The sequence below is a fragment of the Xiphophorus maculatus genome, chromosome 14 (assembly GCF_002775205.1).
Source record: "Xiphophorus maculatus strain JP 163 A chromosome 14, X_maculatus-5.0-male, whole genome shotgun sequence".
Lineage (NCBI taxonomy): Eukaryota > Metazoa > Chordata > Actinopteri > Cyprinodontiformes > Poeciliidae > Xiphophorus > Xiphophorus maculatus.
The window spans coordinates 12698631-12721669 of record NC_036456.1 but is presented as its reverse complement, the minus strand read 5'-3'; the positions used below and the strand labels follow the sequence as shown (position 1 = coordinate 12721669).

At 42.0% G+C, this 23039-nt stretch overlaps 2 protein-coding genes across 6 annotated transcripts; one reads left to right on the top strand and one right to left on the bottom strand.

Moving 5' to 3' along the window:
* Window positions 1-148: 148 nt before the first annotated feature.
* On the bottom strand, window positions 149-14915 carry trip6 (thyroid hormone receptor interactor 6). 5 transcript variants are annotated; one of them, XM_023346442.1, is made up of 11 exons: window positions 13888-14915; window positions 9778-9820; window positions 7518-7722; window positions 6264-6364; window positions 5231-5344; window positions 4567-5142; window positions 3516-3612; window positions 3232-3401; window positions 2968-3146; window positions 2758-2878; window positions 149-1488 (listed from the first exon to the last, which is right to left on the bottom strand). In XM_023346442.1, the coding sequence occupies exons 3-11, from the start codon at window positions 7711-7713 to the stop codon at window positions 1357-1359; spliced, it is 1686 nt and encodes a 561-aa protein (XP_023202210.1). In that variant the 5' UTR covers window positions 7714-7722; window positions 9778-9820; window positions 13888-14915; the 3' UTR covers window positions 149-1356. The 5 variants fall into 5 exon arrangements, with proteins under 5 accessions (XP_023202210.1, XP_005804859.1, XP_023202209.1 ...); XM_005804802.2 differs by lacking the exon at window positions 13888-14915 and adding an exon at window positions 10280-10367; XM_023346441.1 differs by lacking the exon at window positions 13888-14915 and adding an exon at window positions 10001-10090.
* bcl6b (B cell CLL/lymphoma 6B) lies at window positions 10142-21281 on the top strand. Its single transcript, XM_014470905.2, has 13 exons — window positions 10142-10223; window positions 14950-15171; window positions 16184-16261; window positions 16340-16554; window positions 17308-17559; window positions 18194-18328; window positions 18492-18684; window positions 18776-18966; window positions 19051-19157; window positions 19236-19379; window positions 19485-19615; window positions 20248-20385; window positions 20505-21281. The coding sequence occupies exons 4-13, from the start codon at window positions 16355-16357 to the stop codon at window positions 20643-20645; spliced, it is 1632 nt and encodes a 543-aa protein (XP_014326391.1). The 5' UTR covers window positions 10142-10223; window positions 14950-15171; window positions 16184-16261; window positions 16340-16354; the 3' UTR covers window positions 20646-21281.
* The last annotated feature ends 1758 nt before the right edge of the window (window positions 21282-23039 follow it).

Sequence of the window (23039 nt, the reverse complement as noted above, 5' to 3'; positions counted from 1 at the left end):
AAAGGCAATAACATTCTGAATAAGCAAGTTTAGTTAAAAATTACTACTAAATCTATCACAGATAATTACAGTTATAGGTATTATAACTGTAATAATTCATATGTTACATGATTTTTCGCAGAATTGGAATGAACTATTGCCATTCTGGAGTGTATTTTGTGTTATATATTTTGCAATGAAACCTCGGTTATCCTACTGAGAGTCTCATGCCGGCCCATGCCCAGACTGGAGCTGCCGTGTTTTCTACACCATTTAAAAAGCAGATTCCACTTTTTCCTTTCCCATAAAGGCTGGCTCGGAGCGGTGCAAAGCACAATTAATACTGTCGCTGCCAAGTAGTGCAAGGATAAACACAACCTCACCAGCATTTAGTCCTGGAACAAAGTCTTTTTGAGGGAGAAATAAGTTCTTCATTAACTTTTATATCAATCCTAGAAAAAGAAACACACTTCAACCCCTATAAATTGGGTATAATTTTAACATTTCTGTAGAAATAGTTTTAGACGAGCGGGTTTTGCTCTTAATGGCACATCGTTGAACTCGTGAGGCTTTACAGAAGTGACCTTCGCCCCGTTTCCTTTGGAAGACGGAAGCATTTGTCATTGCACCTCCATTTCTAATGTAACAGGCAAAAGCATCAACAAAACAACGTCAAACACGCACACAAAAAAAAAACCTTAATGTCGTTTCTTAAAACATTCAAGATCACTTTAGGAGCTAAATGACACAATCCTGCGAGGACAGACAATCCGACCTGGAGCGTTTTAGGGTTCTAAAGAAGCTTAAGGAGTGAAAACTGGTTGTTTTTAAACTGCACATTCGTCTCGTCTACATTTCTTGTACTAGGAGGTTAATGACTTCATAGCAAAATTCACTGCTCTAAAGGCTACAAACCAAACCAGTGCGATATGTACAATCACAGTATTACGTTGTACTTTGTGCTTTTTAACTGTGAGGCATTTCAGTACTTCGATTGTGTTTTTTTTTCTGATTATCATAATTTGTGCAAGTCCCATGAGATGATATTATGCTAAAACTGAGATATAATTTGTACCGAAATGGGGGGGGAAAAAAAAAAAAAAAAGAAAAAAGGGGAGAGTGGAGCCCAAGCTGCCTGCAGGTCAGGCCACCGTCGTACTAATCTGAGCTAAACATGATCAACGACGCACCAAGAGCGACAAAAACGGTGTGATTTCACTGCAATACCGACTGTCGGTAACAACAAAGACGCCCGGGGGGGGGGGAGAGACGATAACGATGTCTGAACGCGGCGGGGATGCGTTTGTGCCATTCTCAACGCGCTGACTGGGTCTGGGTGCGTCAAAGAGGAGGAGGCTGAAAACGTTAGGAGCTCCGTTAGCAGTCGGTGGAGATTTTGGCCGAGAGGTCCTGGATGCGTCGGGCGCTGCAGCTCTTACACAGGATGTGTCCATCCAGCGGGTAGCAGCCTCGACCTTCGCCTTCAGACGACAGCAGGAGGCCGCATTCCTGAGGGACACGGGCATTTGAGTCTCTTCAAGTCAACATTAACATTAAGTTCAATTATTAGTTGGCATAAACGTCCAATTGATTTTGGGCATTTTAATGATACACTCTGACTCTCCTTGTTGGTTTTAAACACAGCAAGCGGATTCATAAGTTAGGATTTATTGTAGATTTTCTCTAATCCACATCAGGCTGAAATTATACATTACAAATATATTCATCCGCCCCGTTAATACTTTGATACAACTCGAGTTTCTGCCGTACATTTTGTTGATTTTCTTAATTTAAAATGGGTGTTTTTTATGCAAATCTACAGTCATGGAAAAATTAGGACACTCAATATTAATATTGAAGAAGACGAAGAAATGCTCAGGCTTCTTGTAACCGTCTTTCGGTGCCTGAGGAGGTTTTGCTCCACTCCTCACCTCTAGCTGTGAGGGGTTCATGCATGTTCAGCCTGTTTCCAGTCAAACTGCAGCATCTCAATGGGGTCAAAGCTGGACTTTTATTCAGCCCAGGATTTTCCATTTGTTTTTCCTAAGCCAGTTTTTGATGGATTTACTGGTGTGTTTAGTCATGTTTCAGATTTGTTGTAAGACTGACTGACTGGAGAACCTCCCACAACGTCTCTGACGATTTGGATGATACAAATTATAACATTTACTTTGCCCGTGGGGTAAATTATGTACTTCTTTTTTTTTTAAGTACTTTGAATTGAATTGTCTGCGACAGACTGGCGACCTGTCCAGGGTGAACCCCGCCTCTCGCCCGGAACGTTAACTGGAGAAAGGCACTAGCACCTCCCAACCCCACTAGGGAGAAGGGTGTTAGAAAATGGATGGATGAATTGAATTGTCCCTCTGTGCCTCACATGGACGTTAAACCGTTACAGTCTCTTTCTGACTGTGCAGGCAACGCTTTTCAGTCAACAGTAGCAAGGTGCTAATGTAACCTGTGGTTATACTTTGGAATCTTTTAGCATTTTGCCATCTGTTCTTAAGGTGGTTGTTTTGGCTGCCATCCACTTCTAGATAATTTTCTAGTGCAGAAAAATGGTTGATTTGAAACTATTTTGAGACATTTTAATTCCCTTATGAGATTCAGACTTTGTTACAAGCCTATTGAAAATCTGTTTTTTAATTGATTAGCAAAAACCCACTGTAAGTTTAAATTTGTGTTCACTTAATTTTGAGAACCGTTTTATTTATCGCATTATAATTCCCCCCTGAAACACAGAATGATTCACATAAACACACTCAACAGCTGGCTCACCTCACAAACGTAGCAGTGAACATGGAAGCTGCGGTCCAGGGCTACGATCCTGACCGTCTCCTCCTGGCCCGGTTCGGGCATGATGGGCTCGCCGCAAACAGAGCAGCGAGGGGCGTACTTCCTGTCAGAGAGACGCGCTTCAAAACGTCAAAAGCCGCGTTGGAAGAGCGAGGCAGTGAGGCTCTGAGCGGTGCCGTGGCGTGAGCGTACCTGTGGAAGTCGTCTATGCAGTGTATCTGAGACGTGGCGTCCACGGTGAACGGCACGCCGTCCAGGCAGCAGTTACAGACCACGCAGGTGAAGCAGCGAGGGTGGTAGGCCTTCCCCATGGCCCGCAGGATCCGGTCCAGAATGGGCTTCGAGCATTTAGAGCAGCGCTCTAACGTGCTCTTGAAACCACACCAGACGGAAGGATTAGATCAACTAAAACGTAACAAACCTCCTGGTCGGATCTTGTCTGGTTCCCTCACTTACGATGTAACATTTCTCACAGTAGGTCTTCTTGTCCAGGGCGTAGAACGGCTGGCCTCGCAGCCGGGCGTGGCAGGTGATGCACGTGAAGCACTCCACGTGGAACACCTGCTCCATGGCGATGCAGCCGCTGCCGTCACCCACCACGTTGTCCCCGCAGCGAGCGCAGCGACCTGAGAGCAAAACCAGCAACTTAAAGCTTTAACAACCGCGTCAAAATTAAATAAATAAATAACACTTCAAAGAAAATGACATTTTCTGCTTTTATAAAACGAAATGTGTCGCACCAAAATAGTCCTCTGCAGGGGGGTGGTTCATATCGTAAACCAGCTTCTTGGTGATCCGGTCCAGTTCCTCCTCAGGCCTCGATGGTGCTGCCCCCTGCTGGAGAAAAGAGGAAACAGAATAAAACTCAAATCATCAAAAGGTTCCTACTTGCTTTTCTTTCACGTCGAAATTTCAGACTTTTTCCAACCTCCAATTTCAATTCAACTAAAAACAAAGGAAAGTTAAATGTTATAAGCCATTAATAAAAATTCTTCAAAGAGTTATTGTACATGGTGGAGTCTGTCGGCAGGAAAGCGCTCCTGTAGCGGTTTGTATTGCAGCAAATTTGAAGAAGCCTCTGACTGAAGACATTCTGTTTTTCAATGACAGAATGTCATTGAAAAATGACATAATGTTTTTGATTTTCAGTAAAATCCCTCTTTGCATCATCATCTCCAGAGCTCCCCCAGTTGTCAGAACTAAATGGGACAGAATTTATAGATTTTGCTGGAAAACTCTCAACTTTAAAGGACTTTTAAGTGGAAAACATCTAGCTAAAAATTCACAAATCGATAAGGAGATCAACACTTAAATTACTTCTGATTTATAAGCAATAAAATTGGATATTTCATAGCTTTTTTGGGCACATAAGGACAAACATAAATAAGATTAGGTTAAAAATCTGGGCGTGCCGTGGTGGCGTAGTGGTTAGCGCGACCCGTATTTGGAGGTCTTGAGTCCTTGACGCGGCCGTCGCGGGTTCGACTCCCGGACCTGACGACATTTGCCGCATGTCTTCCCCTCTCTCCTTCCCTGTTTCCTGTCAGCCCACTGTCATATAAGGGACACTAGAGCCCACAAAAGACCCCCTGGAGGGGTAAAAAAAACCAAAACAAAACAAACAAAAAAAAGATTAGGTTAAAAATCGACATCACCCAGCTTCTTCAAACCTGAGCAGCATCATCCTACAGTAAATAAAAATCTGGAGCGTTATCTCTAGAGTTATCTAGTGAGGAACTAGACGACTCCCCAAGCTGTGAGGCGGTGACCAAAGCGTGTCGATGCGTTTACCTTGCTGGACTGATAGGAAGGCGTCTGCGCCGTCTGGGTCTTCTCTATCCCTCTCTTTGACAGAGGAACCTGGTTAACTCTTCCTCTGGGCCCCGGGTTGTTGCCCTTGTAGCCCCCCTCAGAGTGCAGCTCCTGGACCTGCGAGGCCGGGTGCGGCGGGTACCAGCCCTGCTGACCCGTCTGGGTCTGGGCTGGGGGCCGCGGCGACACGTGCTGACGGGGAGGGGGCGGGGTGTGGGCCTGCTCCGCCTGCCGTCCCGTCTGCGAGTAGGTGACGGGCTGCGCCGTCTTGACCTGGACGCTGAACCTGGGCCCGGTGGGCGTGGAGGCGGTGGTGTAGGAGGCCGGGACGGGCTGCGGAAACGGCTTCGGGGTGGAAGTGGAGTAGAAGTCCTGCTGGTGGGAGTACTGGGGGGCCGCGTGCTCGACGGGATACGGAGGGGCCGGGTGATACGGACTCTGGGGGTGAGAGTTGTAGCCCATGGACGGCCGACCCTGAGTGGAGGCTGCGCTCTGGTGCGCAGACTTGTAGTGATCCCCTGAGATGTATTTGTTGTAAGGCACGTTGTCATAGAGCTGAGAGGAGGCACACGTCACGGTTAGTTTTACTCAAAATAAGAAAAACTCTCTTATTGTAGAGATTCAGTGTTAGATGTTTCAGTACTTGGTTGCTGGCGTCCTGTGGGTGGCTGTCCAGATCGGCCAGCATACTGGTGAGGGAGTCGATGTCGGCATCAATCTTGGAGTGGTAGTTGGCGGGTTTTTCAGAGCCACGGTGCTAAACGAAACCAAAACAAGAAATTACACTTTAGTTCACAAATTCACAGTGATAATTTCAATATTTTTGTCTCTTCAAGGAACTTTGAAAACAGACTTGGAGGCCAGAGTCGTTTCCTGAAACTTCTCAATATTTACGAAAACAACTAAATTTACAACTTGTGCCCACAACCTCTTTACTTGTTTAATGGTAAATTCTTTCCCTACGACTGTCAAATTGGCATTTTTGTTTTTGCAACCAAAACAAAAAGTTCAAGTAAGGAAATTACTAGTTGCATTTGCACTGAAATCTATAAATATTTTTAGAACATTAAATGTTGTGATGACATTCTTCATTAAGGTTGTTAGATGTAGAAATGACTGGCTCTCACTGTGAAGATGTGTTAAACAAATTGATATTTTACTTTGGTATCATAATCTCAAACTGAAAATAGAAAAATGTAACCGAGTACATAATCAGAATGGAAAAAAAAAATTAATTACTATTTTTGATGAATGAATTTGTGTGAAAGTTAATGGCACTGCGCAATACAACCAACATTTGCCAAAAGGACAGCACTTCGCCTTCCTTCAAATTTCATGGGGATACACAAGTTTTATAAATGATTTATGTCTAAAGACTGATATGGGCATGAAGAACATTGTTTCTTTAATTTTGGTCAATTTTTTTTGTGCTCAAAGACCAATCAATGTTCAGATTTCTGGCAGAGTTCAGAGCATTTATTCAGTTTTCTTATTTAAAAGGTTTTGGTATTTTTGAAGAAATCATGCCGCCATGCATTCTGACGAGGCTTTCGGGGTCTTTGGAGGAGAAATAGAAACAAAAAATAAGCCAAAATTGAAGGTTGGATGTTTTTACTCCACCAGGGGTCAAATAAATGTGACGCCACCCAAACCTGTCGAGCAGAAACTTCACCCACTATCATGTCATAGCCGTCCATGTGAGAGCTCCAGCCTCGATCGTCTTTGGGGCCGGGAGGGGGAGAGTAATAGTGATCACTGGAGTGATGAACGGGCCCACCTGGAGACAGCGCAACAACAACAATAAAACTGATATAATAAGGCCTATATACCATTATGAACACTTAAATCAGTAGTTTAATATCTATTTAATACGCTCTTTCTACTGAAAAATGTGTTTCAGAGGAAACTAACATTTATGTTAAAAGTTTGGAGTTCAAAATAAAAGGTCTGGGCCAAAATCCAACAATTATGCAGTTATTTTGTTTAATGTTAAAGAAGGAAAAGAGCATCACTGACAGCTTATATTTCTTCAGTTTCTCCTGAGGTTAAAACACTGGGATCAGAATGAGTAATTCAGTTTTGAGAAGCAGAGCTGTGAAACTAACATAATTGAAAATGGGTTGTTTTTAACGCTGTGTTTTTCCCAGAAAGCAATTTCCACACACAGAAAAAGGAACCGTGACTCAAACTAAAGCGTCCACCGGTTTAAAGCAGAGAACAGATTTTTATTGCTCAACCGTGAAAACGTTTACAGAAGATAAAGAATTGACAGAGAGCAGTTTCCTTTACTCATCGGCCCAAACGACATTCTTTGTTTAAAACTTCCTCTTTGTCATCACTCCCAATAATTACTAAGCAAAGCCAGCGTTAGTCACATTGCTGCCATGAGCATGTCTAGACGTTTCTTAGAAACTCTTAGACAGAATGGTCTAGTCAAAGTCAAACCGGGAATCTATAACAAGGCTTGAAAACCAATGTTGACAGATGCTCTCCCTCCTTGAACTATTTTCCAAAGAACGAGTAAACATTTCCATCTGCAGACCTGAAAACTGGTTGAGTCGAACTCTGCAGCCGTAACGGCAGAGAAAAACTGACTTTTGGGAGGTTTGAATACAAACGCACAACATTTCTTTTGGTATGAAATGTTTTAAAGCATAATTTCCATTAACTTCACAGTTACACTGCTTTATGTTGGTTTGCCACATGATTTGTAACAAGATGTGGAAAATTTCAAGAGAAACTTCACAACAATTTTTATTTTTTTTTTTGCAGAACAAAGACTTAATACAGAATCTGCATAAACTACAACAGGAGGTGGATGAATAAACTCAACCTTCAGGACAGGAAGTAAAGGCTTGAAATGTTAATATTGTTCTCTGTTTCCGTATATCAGAAATCTCTTATTATTTTGTAAACTGCATCGTTCTCACCTGTGGGTCCAGTCGCCATGTACCTGTTGGTCATCCCCGCTCCTCCGTTCTGGTCGTAGGGAGAGTATTTTGGCCTGAAGTCGGCCACGCCCTTCTTGTTGACGGTTTGGTAGATCGGTGCAGAGTGGGACATCTGGGGGACGGATCGCTCTGGGCTGTCCAGAGTCCTCGGCGGCAGCCAGGTGGGACCGGACATGGCAGGATTCTGCGATCAGAAAAACCACACGTTTCATTTTTCTCGCTTTAATTTTTGTTTTTTATATTTAAAAAAACAAAAGAAAACAAGAACAACAACAAAAAAAAACGCTCTGGTTTCTTTATGTGTTTATGTAACCGGTAACCAATGGAAACCGCAGGATGCTCCAGAGTTTGTTTCCTATGGTAACAGGAGGCTCGCAGGCTGAACAATGGACTTCGAAAAGAAGAGGAGGAAAGGAGAAACGAGTTTAATGCTTTTGTGTGCACCTCGAGCCACAAAAAAAAAAAAAAAAAAAATCATACAAACGCACAGGAACGCCAGCAGGTGTTAATCCACAATAGTTATTGTGTTTGGGTGTTTACACACAAGTGTCGCGCGTTTCCAACTGAGGTCGAGACAAATCGAGCCAGGAAACGCTCCATAATGATATTTATCTGTGTCCGTGCGAACACCTGGCTCTGCACAATGCGTCATGTGGGATAAACATCAACGCCGAAAGCCGACAGCTGAGCTGCACCTGAAGGCTTTCAGGATATGATGATGATTATGTAAGAAGTCGGCCAATTCAAAAACAATGGGCATGCAGCGCGGTAATAAAACGTCATCCAACAGAATCAATCAAATGAGACTTGAGGAACAACAAGCTTTACTGATCACGAGTTCTTTTAATCCCAGTTTATAAAGGTACTAAATTAAAATAAGTGAGGAACAGAGGCGTCTACTGTGAGCAGCTCTTCTTGAGGCCTGAACAGTGTGAAAGAAACACTCATCCCGTGTTTCCATGCCTGCAGAGTTTAACCGCTTGCTTTGAGGAAAGTCAAAGAGACATTTAACTCAGTTTTCAGCTTCCTTGGTTCTGATGGGTTACTGATCATGGCTTTCATACTCAAACATGTATAGCGCCACCTGTCCATGTCTGTGTAGGTACGCTGGTGCTCAGATTGAAGTTTCTACATGGATTCAGGTCAAAATTATACACTTTTCCAGGTTTAAATAAACACCGTTTTTCAACAAACAGACAGAAGGATAAAAAAAAGAGCACATACACAAGCCAAATTGAACAGATAGAAAAATGGGCAGATGGATGGATGGAGGAATGGATGGCGACAGGTTGAGAAATGGAAAGAGGAACAAACAGATAGTTAGAAATTTAATTAAAGACTCCTAGTTTAGAGGTTGAAGTGAAAACCACTGAGACAAATCGCATCTAAACAAGAAACTAATGAATTATTTTGTGGTTTGTAAAACGATCTAACTTATCCAGATTCAAACACAAGCAAAATTAAACAGACGTAATGTCAGCGTGGAGACAAAGACAACCCACTCACACTGATTGCATGTGGATCGTGTCACCAACCATGTGGCTAAGAGGATTAAAATGATAGCTCCAAATAACAAAATGTACTTTCTTTGTTGTTTTAGACTTCCTGTCTGCGTGGCTGTTGTGTCGGCATTTAAACCCTGCAGGGTCAGCATTCATCAAACTGTGTCCGCGTGGAAGGAGGGGGTTCCACCAAACCCACTTTTTTTTTTCTTTCTTTTTTAATTATTTATTGCCTGTCTGAATCTGAACGAGCGCAGACGCTCAAATCCGAGGAAAATTAATCCCAGCAATTTCATCCCAGGCGCCTCGCTTACGTACTCAGTTTTTATTTTGGTTGGGACTAGAGGGCAAAAAAAAAAGTTAGACAAGCATCAAGCAACAAAACAATATCCAGTATACTTTTAAAAAAAATAAATAAATCTGCTCTATTGTTGGTATATGTGTATATAAAATAGATATGGTCCAAATTGTTAAAGTTTCAAATATAAATTGCAATTTTTTTTGTTTTAGTCAACTTTTTAATGTTTCTATAATAAAATGGCTCTTTTCATTTGAAAGCAAACATTTAATGTTTAGATTGGATTTTATATTTTTATGTGCTTATAAAAACAGAACAAACATTAAACTTACAAAAAAAAACAATTTAACAAGTGTAAAGAAATATATTATAAACAAAACGAACGGAATTTTAGGTGGGATTTTTATATATATATAAATAAAAGCAAAGCTTTTCCTACCTTTTTTATCGCAACTCTACAGTCCTCCTTCTCTTGGTCTCATCTACAAAACAGAACAAAATCAAATCGATAAACCAAAGCAAAACATGAGCAAACATCTCAGCGACAGGAACCACTTTCTATCCGAACTGAATTAACGGTCTGACTTCAGCAGAAACTGAAGAACCTTTACTTTAAATCCCATCCTGAATCTTTACACGCCTCTCATTACTGAAGAACTTACCGCCGATGACATCATTTAGCCCACAACGAAGGAAGAGCAGCGATAATTAACTTTAATAACAGCTCCGTGGACCAGTTTCCCACCGTGTTATGAAGTGGAGCGGAGCTTGTGCCTTGCCCCCCCGGGGCTAACTTTCAACACGACCGAAGAGGAAACAGCGCGGCAACCGACACCCACCGCCCCGAAACAAACGCGGCCTACACCTCCACTTAAACCTCCACAGGTTAGTGAAAGTTATCCGGAAAATCCTCAGTGTTTGCTGAAGCTTTGTTAACCTACTTTGTCAGGGAACCGAAGGCCGTTAGCAGCAGCAGCAGCAGCAGCAGCAGCAGCTACTGGCTGCGTTCCGTTGAGTGACGTAGCTGACGACAGCAGCGTTTCAAAATAAAAGCGCACAGTTAGACGATACGTTATCATGTGATGCACAGCATTTTACACGACGTTACAATGTGATAAGACAGACTATAATACTACGCATTATAGGTTAAAATGTGATATCTTTAGCCTTATAGCATAATTACCCAAGTCTCATTTTAAAAAAATAGGACTTGGGCAATTATGCTATTATTAGACCATTTTATGACAAATTTATGAAGTGATTTATGACAGAATCCAAAATTATACATTAATTAGGTTACAATAGCATATGATGTGATATCATACATTAATTTATGAAATTATATGACAGAATATATTAAATTACAACATGAAACAACAATTATTCATAAAGTTACAAAATGATATGACATGATTTGACTTAATGCAACATCACAAAGTAGCTTACAATATTATTATAATTTGGAATGCAGCTTGATACATTAACATAAATACAATAAAATGCTATGTGACATCGGATAGGTTAGAAAAGTATGAAAGGTAGACACTAGGCAATTTGAGAGAATTTAATAATGGAATATGGAGTAAAATTACTTTCCTGTTTCAGACATGCATTTACTTCTGAGCTCATTATTTGTTTCTCTCATTTCAAACAACTTCTGAATACTGTTTGGAAGGACATAAGATGATTTGTACATGGCCAGCATAGTATTAAGTACTAATAGATTGTAGAATATAAAATCTCCAATCTCTTTCATTGCATATAAATGGTTTTCATCTCCCTGCATTTTTACACTGAGTGATTTGAGAGATCAGATTACATTATAGGTATTAGTTTTAGTATTTACCCAAAACTATTTACATCAACAATTCAACCAGCTCAGAGAAACACAATTTTAACAAAGAGCTATTTGCTGTAGTGATAGACTAACATTAGCATGTTTCCTTTGATATGACGTGTTGATGATCAGGTTACGTCAGACATCTTTTATTTGTATTTTCTTTTTTGTTTTTTTAAATAAAGGGGTTCTGGATCTTGTGGCTACAAAAGCATCATCACTTCACTACGGTGTTTAAAGTTTGAGGTGTGTGGGCTGATAATATGGCTCTGTTTTCTCCAAACATGGTGCTATGCACTAGTTGCCATGTGTTGTCACCTTTCCAAAACACATTGCTCCAAAAGTTATGGGACTCATTAAGGCACAACTCTGCACACCTCAGTTGCGCTGCCATATTTTTCATAGATCATCCTCCTCGTGATTCTTCCAAAAACGTGTCCATCTTGTCTTGCAAACAGCTTTATGCATTTGATTTGCTGAGACCTGCAGAGTCTGACACTGAGTTTTCAACAATTATTTTAGAGAATTGCACAGTCTGGATTTGCTGGATCGAATTGGTCACATCTGTGGATGATTAAAGTGCCTTTGATAAGCAGCGTGTGGTTTATGCTTTCCCTCCTAAATTCTGCAGAAGCAGCTAGGGTGTACTTAGTTTTCCACACGGCTCATTTTGTGGCTAAAAAGTCTTCATTGAATCCCCCTGTGGGTTTTATATTCAGGGTTTAGTGAAGAAGACTCCCATAATCCATAATCGTACAATAAATCACGATTTGGAAACAGTTGCGACATAAAAAAGTTGGTCCTAATTTACTCTCTACCCCCACCTCACACACTGAATTTCACATGAAGGTCAAGTGAGGCTTTATAATTTTGCGCATGATCAGATTTGGGTCAACTGTCTCTTACCCACTACTACTCCCACCCCATTTCCCCTTCTTCTTCCTCCTCCTCTTCCTCTTCCCACACCACTCAACATGAACATAAACTGCTTCACCACAGTAACTTCTTTCAGTGGCATCATTTATTCATATATTCTCTCTCTATGTTGAGCTATTTCCACCAAAAAGACAAACAACAATGGTTTACCCTGGGATCTCCCTTCTTCCTCTTGCTCCTCTGCTGTTTGCCCTTATATGTCCAACCAGGAAGAGGCAGTTTACCCAGATCTGTGTTATTGTCAACCTTTTGGCACTGACTTGGACTTTTGAAGTCACAGCATGGCCTCAGTCCATATGTTATCAGATGGATAAAAGTTCTTTCCAGGCAAACCAGGAAACCACAGAATGGCGGGAAGCCTTACATGTAAAATACAGACAGGTGGTACAGCCTCTTTATTTTGATTTTAAATAACATAATCTCCTCATTTTATCACAAACAAGACCAGTCGGCCGCCAAAGGGCACTCACAGATGGGCTTAGATGCAGGAAGTCACAGAGAGTGTTGCCCGGTTCTGCCAACGGCGTAGACTCAACAGCTTCCGGCCATTGGTGAACCCGTTTAGTAATGTTCTCACTTTTCCTCAACCTCCCCCCTCATCCGTTCTTCTCACAATGCCTGGAAGTAGCAGAGACCTACATCTCCCACTCTGTTTTCTTAATCGTTGTTTTCCTTTATGGTTTCTTCCTCTGTTTTTTTTTTTTCATTTTAACAAAGCTCACAATTGATGAAACCTTCCATCCAAACACATTAAAGCACAAGGACACTCTCGTCTTACTCTACATCCCATGCAAACAATATGCTTCCGATTCTCATTTTCAAAGGAGCAGAAACCATGTTGGGCAATGTTTAATTAAAATTTTGAAGTCTCAAAATTAGGGTTAGATTTACCTGCTGAGATTAAATTTCTTTGAAGTTATTTTTTGTCACAGTATGAAAACAAATGTCAGTATTCACTGTATTAGGTGTAGCATGTAGCATGTATATGTATTCAGCTCCATTTAATCTGATAACCCCAAATAAAACGCAGTGCAAATAATTACACTTTGTGCAATTTAAGTATAAACGCAACAGGTCTGAAAGGTTGGTTTGAGAGCATTAAAAAAAGCAGCATCATTCAAACAATGAAACAAAGCAGACAGAGTAGAGATAAAGTTATGGAAAGTTTCAAGTATTATTATGCATAATTATGTATCAGAATGACCCAGTCAAAGCCCAGATCCAATTAACAATCTACATCAGAACTGAAAACTGATGTCTGCAGATATTTTTATCCGATTTAACTGCTCTTGAGCTACTTTACAAAGAAAAATGACCCAAAAAAATCAAGTCTTACAGATGTAAATACAACTAAAGAAGGTTCCACGAAGAAGAGAAGGGCTAAATACAAATCCACGACACACTTTTCAGATTTCTGTTTGTATAAAATATTGGACATTATTAATAATTTTCCTTCCAGTTTGTATACAATCCAAACTGGACCTAACAACCTACAAAATGTAAGGTTGTGGTTGTGACTTGACAGGATGTGGAAAAGTTAACGAGGTAAAAATACCTTTGTCTATGACTTATGATCTGTTTAATTTGGATTAAATTGCCTTCACTATAGATTCAATACGATCAACATTTACCTTTGATGATATTTTGCCTCCTTTTCCTGTAGCGTCACTTGTTCAACACATTTACAGGAAACATTTTAGTTCAAAGTTCACTTTTTCTGCGACTCTATATTAGGCGCTCAGAGAGTGATACCTGACTGCCTCGATGCTGAGTTACCTTTCCGCTTGTTTTTCAGCTATTCGTGACCTCTTGACCTTTGTCCCCTCGCTCCATGACTACCTGCCCTCTCCATCAGTGTCTCCCTCTTGCTTTATGTCACTGACGGATGTCCTGCACCGGCGTTTTCATCCCTGTCTCTGTGCAGTCTCGCAGGATGTATTCAGAGCTCTGTGTGTATGTGTGGGTGGGGTGCGTATGTGTTTGTGTATGTGTTGGGGGAGTTCCTGCACATCTGTCGGCTGCATTTCTCTCTCTTTGGGTGGGGGAAAGGTTGTTTTTCAGCACTTGTAGGAGAACGTGTCTCCCAACTAGAAAGATCAAGTTTGTCCCGCTTCCTTCCTCTTCTGGTCCTCATAAACACTTCTACTCCCAGGCAGCAGGCCAGAGGCTTCCGCTCAGCGTCCGGAGTGGTTATTACCTCCGCAAGAGAAACAACATGATCAATACCGCTTGTTGTTTTCCCCATTAAAACACAATTTCTTAAATATGTAATCAAGTCTGAGTGAAAATACACTGTGATTTAAGGTTAGCTCAATGCTAAAGTGATCAACGTTTAGTTGCATTACTCAGATCTGCGTGTTGATCACTAATTTCTTAATTAAGTCCAACTAAATTTACTCAAAATGAGCAATATCAGCTGCTCTCCAGACCTTTTTACCGTACAGGTTCAATAGGAGTGGTTGTGCGTTAAAAGATCTGTCGACCTCGCATCAATGGAGGGTAAAATCTCAATGATTGAAGAATAGCTTGTTTATCAAACAATAAGATGGAGTTCCAGCTTCCTCTCCTGCAGTTTCCTCTCTCCTGGATGGGACTGAAGTGTCGGAAAGCGTTGGTGGGGAATGTTCCCCAGTTCTACCCCTGAACAGCCAGGCACGTACTGCTTCTCCCCAAGGGGTTCCAGTATATATTTTTTCAGCGTGGCACAAAAACACCCTGAGCTTTCCTGCCATTACTCCTCACCGAGCCATGGGGGTTTAGAAAAACTAATAGGCCACTAAAAATACTCAGGGGCCCGGAGCCTGCAGCCATCTTTTTTTTCCTGCCTCTCTTCCACAGTGCGCGTGGGCTATTGAGGAAATAGGAAACAAGGGACTCTGGTTGTAAGGGAGTTTCCTGCAAGACGTTATAAAGGGCTCTGCCTGCAGTTGAGCCGGTGTCACAGTGTTGGTGTGAAGGTGAACTCCAGCTCCTCGTCCCTCTGACTGCTGACTGAACACAGACTCAGGGGGGGTCTGAAGGCAAAGCTGCGCGCAGTGTTTCTCGTCCCTGCTGGTCGGGGTAAGTCCTGAGACCACTTCTGTTTTATTTCTTTCCTATTTTGACTGTCGGATTGTTGTCTGGTTGCAAAGGATTTTATCGTTTTGAGTGTTTTAATTGAGCTGACAATCAGTCAGCTCAGGGACTAAAAATAACCAATTTGTCTATTTGATAAGCAGGTCAAATGATGAAAAATGCCCTTAGCTTTTATCACCTATTCATGTATGAAAACAAAGAATTTTCATTCGCTAAGCGCACCGTCCAATAGCATGTATACTTGGTTGAGTTTGATTAAAAGCAGATGAAAGTGAAGGACATTCACTCTGCACGTGGATAATCTTGTAATTACATGTAGTTCTTATTTTCAGGGACTGCCTTAAACCTCCACAGGTTAGTGAAAGTTATCCGGAAAATCCTCAGTGTTTGCTGAAGCTTTGTAAATATAACAAAGTAAAACCAGGGCTGGAAACCATTTATATTGTATTTCCACAAAAACTGGAAATAAAGCACAAAAACTCAGCAGCACAACAGGAGTTTCAGAGACATCTAGCAAAAGTAATGCTTAATATTTACTGGAAGCAAAACTGCGGGTAGGATCACCTGGTTGAGATATCAGTGAGAGGGTGACTAATACAAAAGAAAACAAATGAATTAAGTAAAACAAAATTAACTGAACGTGACTAAAAGAAAGAAGACAAAAGTAAATTATAAAAGTGAGAAAGTGAGTTCAAACCATTCAACTCAGAACAGCAATTCCTTAATTTTTTATTCAATCCACAGCTGCTACATCTGTGAGAGAACATGCAGAACATTTTACTTCTCTTTTATATATTATAGACATTGGAAAAGTGATTTTTGCCTCTTTAATCTCAAAGAAAACCTCAAATTGGCATCATATAGGAAATGCCTGATCATCTCCAGTTTGTGTTTTTCCCCCTAAAAGTACCTCCAGCTTTTTCTTTAAATATTCTCAGAACCTAAAATCATACCGACATAAAGACAAAATTTTGTGTTTTTGTTTGTTGTCATGCAGGTACGAGTAGGGAGCTGGTCTCACCTAACAGATGTGTCTGGGACACTCCAGTTTATTTATTATATCAGTTAACACCAGGTAAGTCATTCTGAAGCTCCACGCGTCCAAACAGGCGCCGTTCCAGGACACTCACAACGCTTTTCTGTTTTTCCACAGATCCAGGCGAGCCTGATGGAAGTGTTGGGGGTCTACAGGGTGGACAGAGGGCAGACCATGAGGGCTGAGGGATACGTGAAGGAGTTCACTCGCCACTCCAACGACGTGCTGCTGAACCTGAACGAGCTCCGGCACAGGGGCATCCTGACTGACACCACCCTGGTGGTCGGCAGCGTCCAGCTGCAGGCACACTCCGCCGTGCTTGTGGCCTGCAGGTTAGTGCAAAGGTCAAGATGCTGCATGAAGCACCGTTTTCGCTCTAGGAGGCAATGAGGCAGGGGCGTGGTCGTCCCCACCAGAGCTGCCAATCAATTTGTTCACATCATATTAAACATAGATTCACGTTTTGCCCACTCCATATCAGTAGATGACAGAAATGCTCCTTTTGTTGTTTTACAACCTCCATTAATAATTTTTCTTGTTGATTGTTTTCAAGTTGATTTTTTTTAGCAAAGTCGCTAATTACGATCTCTAGTCCCATTGGTAAGTATGTGATGTTTAGTAATGATAAGGAAAAGCAACCTCAGAGTACTGCACAAAAAACTCGTTATAAAGAAAAGAGGAGGAAATTAAACGGTAGTTTGCAATTTGTAATCAATTGTGGTGCAATAATTTTGACTTTAAGCTGATAAGTAAGTTGAATAGCTTTAGTATTAGAGCTACGACAAGAAAATAATAAAAAAAATAAAATAAAATTATGAGAACAAAGTCATAGCCAGTCAAAGTCAGAATGAAGTCATAAAAATATGAGAATAAAGTCAAAATGAAGTGGTAATATTGCATCTTTTTATTGGGGGCGGGGGGGTGTAAATAAATAGTGTCGTTATTCCAGTTTTGGCCCGCTGTCTAAGACTGCGGCGCATTTTGGTGAAATTGCAATTTTAGTGCAATTTGTGTCCCAGTAAGAAAAAATCTAGTCAGCATGCACCTTTAATCTCATTTAAATCCTCCTCGCTGTGTCTGTGCAGCGGGTTTTTCTACTCCCTGTATTCCCACCGGGTGATGCTTCAGGGCCGTGGTGGCGGCAGCAGAGAGCCGCTCAGGACCGTGTCTCTCCCCAGCAGCCTGGACCCGTCCTGCGTCTCCCTGCTGCTCGACTTCATGTACACCTCCCGCCTGCCCCTGACACCAAGCATCGTCTCTGGCGTGCTGGCCGTGGCCGCCTATCTACAGATGGACCATGTGGCGGACACATGCAGGGACTTCATGCAGCTGCACTGGTGAGGGCCTGCAGCAAATCTGCTGCCTCTGCCAGATATTGTTAAAGGGGCAGAGTCATGTATAATCAACTTTTTCAAACTTTACATAATGTTATTCCGTAATCCAAAACATGCAAGGAGTGTTGTTTTGATTCTTTCATGTGTGTTTGAGAAATTATTTAATCTCCCACGGCAACCATTCAGCTGTGCAAAATGTCTGGGCGGAGCTCCAGTTTCCTCTGAGCTGCAGTTTCCAAACTTCGGATCTTCCGCCACACAGCAACTCCCCCAGCTCCTTCAGACTAGCCAGCAGCAATTAGCAGACACCTGGTGGAACTATGCATCTGCTGAGCTCATTATTTTAGCCACTTCTCAGAGCAACGCTGGTAAAAACGTTGTTAAAGGGTTAATAGAGGAGCAGTGTTGTTATGACTTCCTCAAGACAGAGTTTCAAAAAGAACAGGAGTTGTTAAAAAGACAGAGGCCCAATTTCAAGGTGCTAAATCAGGAACCAACATTTATTTTAAGTCATATTTGATAAATTTAGCATATATCACAGCTATAAAATGGTGCTATGTGCTTGAAAAATACATAATACTGCCTGTTTAAGCATGTGTTGTGAATCTGCTTCATGTTTTTGACTTTTCTTTTCCAGCGCAGAGAACGTGAGTGCTAGACACACGCGGATGGAGCTGGACTCCAGCGTCTCTGTAGCCTCTGCGTCCCCTAAAGGGGGGGAACTGCCTGGTCCAGGACCCCAGCAGTCCCTCCCAGCAGCTGCAGACAGAAGGTTAGTCTTCAAATGACAAAAACGGATTACTCAGAAAATGGAGGAAATTGTTATTTTTGTTCCATTTGCACATTGCCAGAAGTACAGCTGCCGCTGCAGCTTGTGTGCCTTTGTCTGTCGGCAGGTTGGGCTCATTACAGAACTTCCTTTGTTTTTCCTGCAGGTTCCCTGTTGTTGCAGAAGGCTTTCTCAAGCCAGGGGTTTTCCCACCCTGCCAGCCTGGGTCAGACGAGGTGAAAGAACATCCTGACTCACCCGTCCTGAACGCCCGGACTTTATCCCCAAACAGCCCAGACCGCTCCAGCTGCCATCCGAACTCTCCTGCCGAATCTAGCACCTGCAGCAAAAACCCAGAGGTACGTTCTCCCCCCTAACCTCCCCAAAAAACTGGTGGCTGTTATTAAAAAGAAAACTGAAAGAAATATGACTAGTTTTACAATTTCTTAGATTGAAACCAAAGCCGCACCAGACCCAAAGGCCTGCAACTGGAAGAAGTATAAGTACATTATTCTGAACCCTCTCTGCACTGCTGCTGCTGCGGTGAAAGTAGAGAAGTCAGAGGAGGTTCAGTGTCAGGATTTGGCTCTCAAAGCTCCAACAGAGGCGTGGTCTGGAGAAGTGCCTGGTCAGATTGATAGGTAAACCTAACAAATGCGAGAAATATGAGGATAAAGAAACAAAAAATAAGCAATTATGGTAAATATATTGAATTTCCCCATCAGACAGGGGCAGGCCTCCTGCTACGAGGGTTCTGGCCGAGCCCCTCCCCTCGGGCCGCCTCCCTCTCTGGATCTCCCAAAAGGGTCTACCTCCCACAAGAAGGAGCCAGGTAGGCCCAAACAAACAGGTCATTAAGAAAAGACAAAAGTGTCTAAAGGAGTTTTTCTTTTCTTATTTGCTTTTCCAGGCTCACCTGGCACCATTATCCCTAAACTTCTTCCATCTGATCCGGAAGCTGCCCAACTCGGCGAACCTCCAATCAAATGCGAGAATCGCTACCTGCCCTTTGCTTACTCTGGCTCTCTTCAGGGAACCAAATCTGTGTGCTCAGGTGAAACTTTCATCATATATTTCTAGGTTTTTTTATTGCTGATTTTTGTTTTGGTTGAAAAAAACAACAACAAGTGTGTAAAAGGAGTGAATTTTGTTCTGGCAGGAGACAAGCCGTACCGCTGTAACGTGTGCGGAGCTCAGTTTAACCGACCAGCCAACCTGAAAACTCATACTCGCATTCACTCAGGAGAGAAACCATACCGCTGCGACACCTGTGGAGCTCGATTTGTTCAGGTCAGGAAAAAACGGTGCACTAAAACAATTGATAAGCTTCTCATTGAGTTAGCCATGATGGGTCAACACTGACTTCTAATCTCTGCTTTCTTATAAATATCTTAGTATTTTAGATGAGGTTTGAAAAGTTACACTTGTTCCTAAAAGCCTACAGATAGAACATGGTTAAATTGGGTGTGGCAGCACTAACACATATGAGTTTTAACTTCCAAATAATATCAACACAATATTGCAATGCTTAGAATGAATTTACTTACAGAAAAATATAGCCTCCTGCCAAAAACTGTTCCATGCAGCAGCCATCCATCTGGTTTCCCTCACTGCAACCCCTGGTAAAGATACACAAAAGCCTCTTTTTTTGGTCTTGTATCAGTTTCATAACATCAAATTGAAAACCCAACATTTAATCTGAGCATACTTACTCACTTGGAACATAATCCTCCTTGAACAACAGCTTTTAAAAAATCTGTTGTTCAAGAGTTTTCAATTAGTAGTTCACAACTTCCTGTTTTTTGGGGGGTTTCAATAAGATGTGACACAGGGGCCCATTTCTCTTAGCCAATCTTCAGAATGGGAAAAACAAGAGAACTGTGTCACGTCTCAACCTTTCCTTTGCTCTGTCCTGGTCTTAGGTTGCCCACCTCCGGGCCCACGTCCTGATCCACACTGGTGAGAAACCCTACCCCTGTCACACCTGTGGAACCCGCTTCCGCCACCTGCAGACGCTCAAGAGCCACCTGCGCATTCACACTGGAGAGAAACCTTACTCCGTATGTTACAGAAACAACTTATAAACCCTCCCACCTGCACAAAAATAAATCCAACCAACCTGGATTAATAACTCTGTTCGCTCTTTAATCTGTGGGGTGTTTGTATTTTTGCTTTGCAGTGTGAGAAGTGCGACCTTCACTTCCGACACAAGAGCCAGCTGCGTCTGCACCTACGACAGAAACACGGAGCCATCACCAACACCAAGATCCGCTACAAGGTGCTGACCGAGCCCTTCCCGCCTCTTCTGCAGGCCTGCTGAGGAGCGCTGATTGCTACATACCAGATCACATCGGTTGTAACTAAATCTGTCAGAAAATGATTGACCTGATTCTTAATTGACTTACTGAAAGTTAACTGGAAGTTAGATCTTGGCGTTAAAATTACTGCAAACGTTATTTTCACAACAGTTCAGCCATCTTTACCGAACAACGTCTGGACCGTATGTGGCACGTTTTGTCAGAAATGTTTGGTGAATGTTGATAAAGGAAGAGAGAATGAAAAGGACTGAAGTAAAGTGTTGATGAAGGATTGTGAGGAGATGTAAAGATAGGAAGAGTGCAAGAAAAAGGTGGGTTGATAAAATTTTTGTAGAAAGATATTGGATGTGGATAGAAGGAAGAAAAGAAACAAATGTGTATTAGGGAGGTGGTGAGTGAAGGTTTTGACTGTAGAGAAGCATTTCATGAGTTGTTTTCATAAATATGTATTTAACCTGACGGCCTGGGGCCTCTATATTGTTTTTTAAGCATCTATAAGAAGTAATTTATGATCTTGGAGTTCAAACCAAACTAAAGGGATTAGTTCTCTTGTACTGAATAAAGACTAGAATAAACTTAAATGACGGCATTTAAATGAAATCTTTTGAAGCCACTTAAATGTGTATGAGTTCATTTGCAGGACAAATTTGAAATAAAATAATTTTTATATCATATCAAAGTCTTTTGGGGTTTTATTTACTTTCAATACTTCAAAGATTTGTTTCCTGTTTCTCACTTTATAAACCAGATTTTGTCCTAAAAGGTTGCATGGTGTCGCCGTGTTCAGCGCTGTTGCCCCTTAGAGCAATAAGGTTCTAGGTTTGGCTAGCGATCTTTTTGCGTGGAGCTTCCATGTTCTTTCTTTACATGTAGCTTTTCTCTGGGTACTCTGACTTCCTCTCACATTTAACTAAAAGGATTGTTAGGTTAAGTGGCCTCTCTAAATTGATCTTATACATGAGGGTGTGTGTGTGTGTGTGTGCAAACATAGTTTGTCAGTGTGTCTTTGTGTAGTCTTGTGATCAATAATGAATGATTTTTATCCTAATCCAAATCCAATCCACCAATTTTTTTAGGCCGTGTTCCGTGTTTTTCTTGCAGTGGAAACCATGAAGCAGAGGGCACCTGTTTCCTCCAGAGTCTTGGCTCTTCTCAGCTGCGCGCGAGACTCAAACACGTGCGGGGGCTTCCTGAAGGTGATGGGGTGTCTGTGAACTCTCCCACCCTCTGTCATCCCCACTTCCTGCTCCCTGATGAGCCATGGCTCGCCAGGCCTTATTGTCTGAGCTCTGTGGACAAATACTGGAAGTTTGACGGGACTTTCCAGGCTTCATTTATACTCCTACCCTGTTTTCTTTACCTAATGTTATCATTTAAAGTAAAATTCACCCCCAAGTCAACTTTATTTTGCTTATAAACTGTCTAAATAGGTTATTTAGGGTTCTATCTTTGGGTCGGTCAAACGATTCTTATTCAGTTTAATTTTTCTATTGGAATGCCAAACAAAGAACTGCTGACATTGGACGACCACAGTTCGGTGAACACTGGAGATGGAGGACTGTCTGTAGGTGACATGTGAACAATATGGATATTTATTCAACATTTTGTACAAGGAATATCAACAGAAGTGACAAGGAGAAAAGTTGGGAGCAAAATTGCTGACGCAAAACATTATTTTGTGCCCATTGTTTTCAATGTAAACATCCATCCATCCATCCATTTTCTGTTCACCCTTTGTCCCTAATGGGGTCGGGAGGGTCGCTGGTGCCTATCTCCAGCTACGTTCCGGGCGAGAGGCGGGGTACACCCTGGACAGGTCGCCAGTCTGTCGCAGGGCAACACAGAGACATACAGGACAAACAACCACACACACTAACACCTAGGGAGAATTTAGAGAGAGACCAATTAACCTGACAGTCATGTTTTTGGACTGTGGAAGCCGGAGTACCCGGAGAGAACCCACAGAACATGCAAACTCCATGCAGAAAGACCCCGGCCGGGAATCGAACCCAGGACCTTCTTGCTGCAAGGCAACAGTGCTACCAACTACGCCTTACTTAAGCTGGCGACGCTAAATGACACGACAGAACGGAAAACAATCCAAACACAGAGTAACAAATGTTAATGAAAAATCTGAACTCACCTCCATATCATAATGCAGCAAATACAGCAGCTGCTCACGCTGTCTCCACTCTTTAAGCCAATGCCTTTTCTTTTTGTTACGTCTTATCACTTAGAATAAGTCCACAAACTATCGCTATTGCTTTTGCATCGTCGGCCATGTTTGTTTACTCTAGTCAAGTATGGTGTAGCGGGGGTTTTATGGGATTTTCTAGAATCCCATAGAATCAGAATGTTTGTGAGTGAAATCGGATAGTGTGTGGAGTGTTGCTCCT

Excerpts from the sequence above, each read along its gene's own strand:
- trip6 (XM_023346438.1), bottom strand. The coding sequence starts at position 10,417 with ATGATAACGTATCGTCTAACTGTGCGCTTTTATTTTGAAACGCTGCTG. Across the intron at positions 5,345-6,263 it reads TGGACGGCTATGACATGATA|CACCGTGGCTCTGAAAAACC; the intron begins GTGGGTGAAGTT and ends GGTTTCGTTTAG. Across the intron at positions 5,143-5,230 it reads CACAGGACGCCAGCAACCAA|CTCTATGACAACGTGCCTTA; the intron begins GTACTGAAACAT and ends GCCTCCTCTCAG.
- bcl6b (XM_014470905.2), top strand. The coding sequence starts at position 16,355 with ATGGAAGTGTTGGGGGTCTACAGGGTGGACAGAGGGCAGACCATGAGG. Across the intron at positions 16,555-17,307 it reads GCCGTGCTTGTGGCCTGCAG|CGGGTTTTTCTACTCCCTGT; the intron begins GTTAGTGCAAAG and ends GTGTCTGTGCAG. Across the intron at positions 17,560-18,193 it reads GACTTCATGCAGCTGCACTG|CGCAGAGAACGTGAGTGCTA; the intron begins GTGAGGGCCTGC and ends TTTCTTTTCCAG.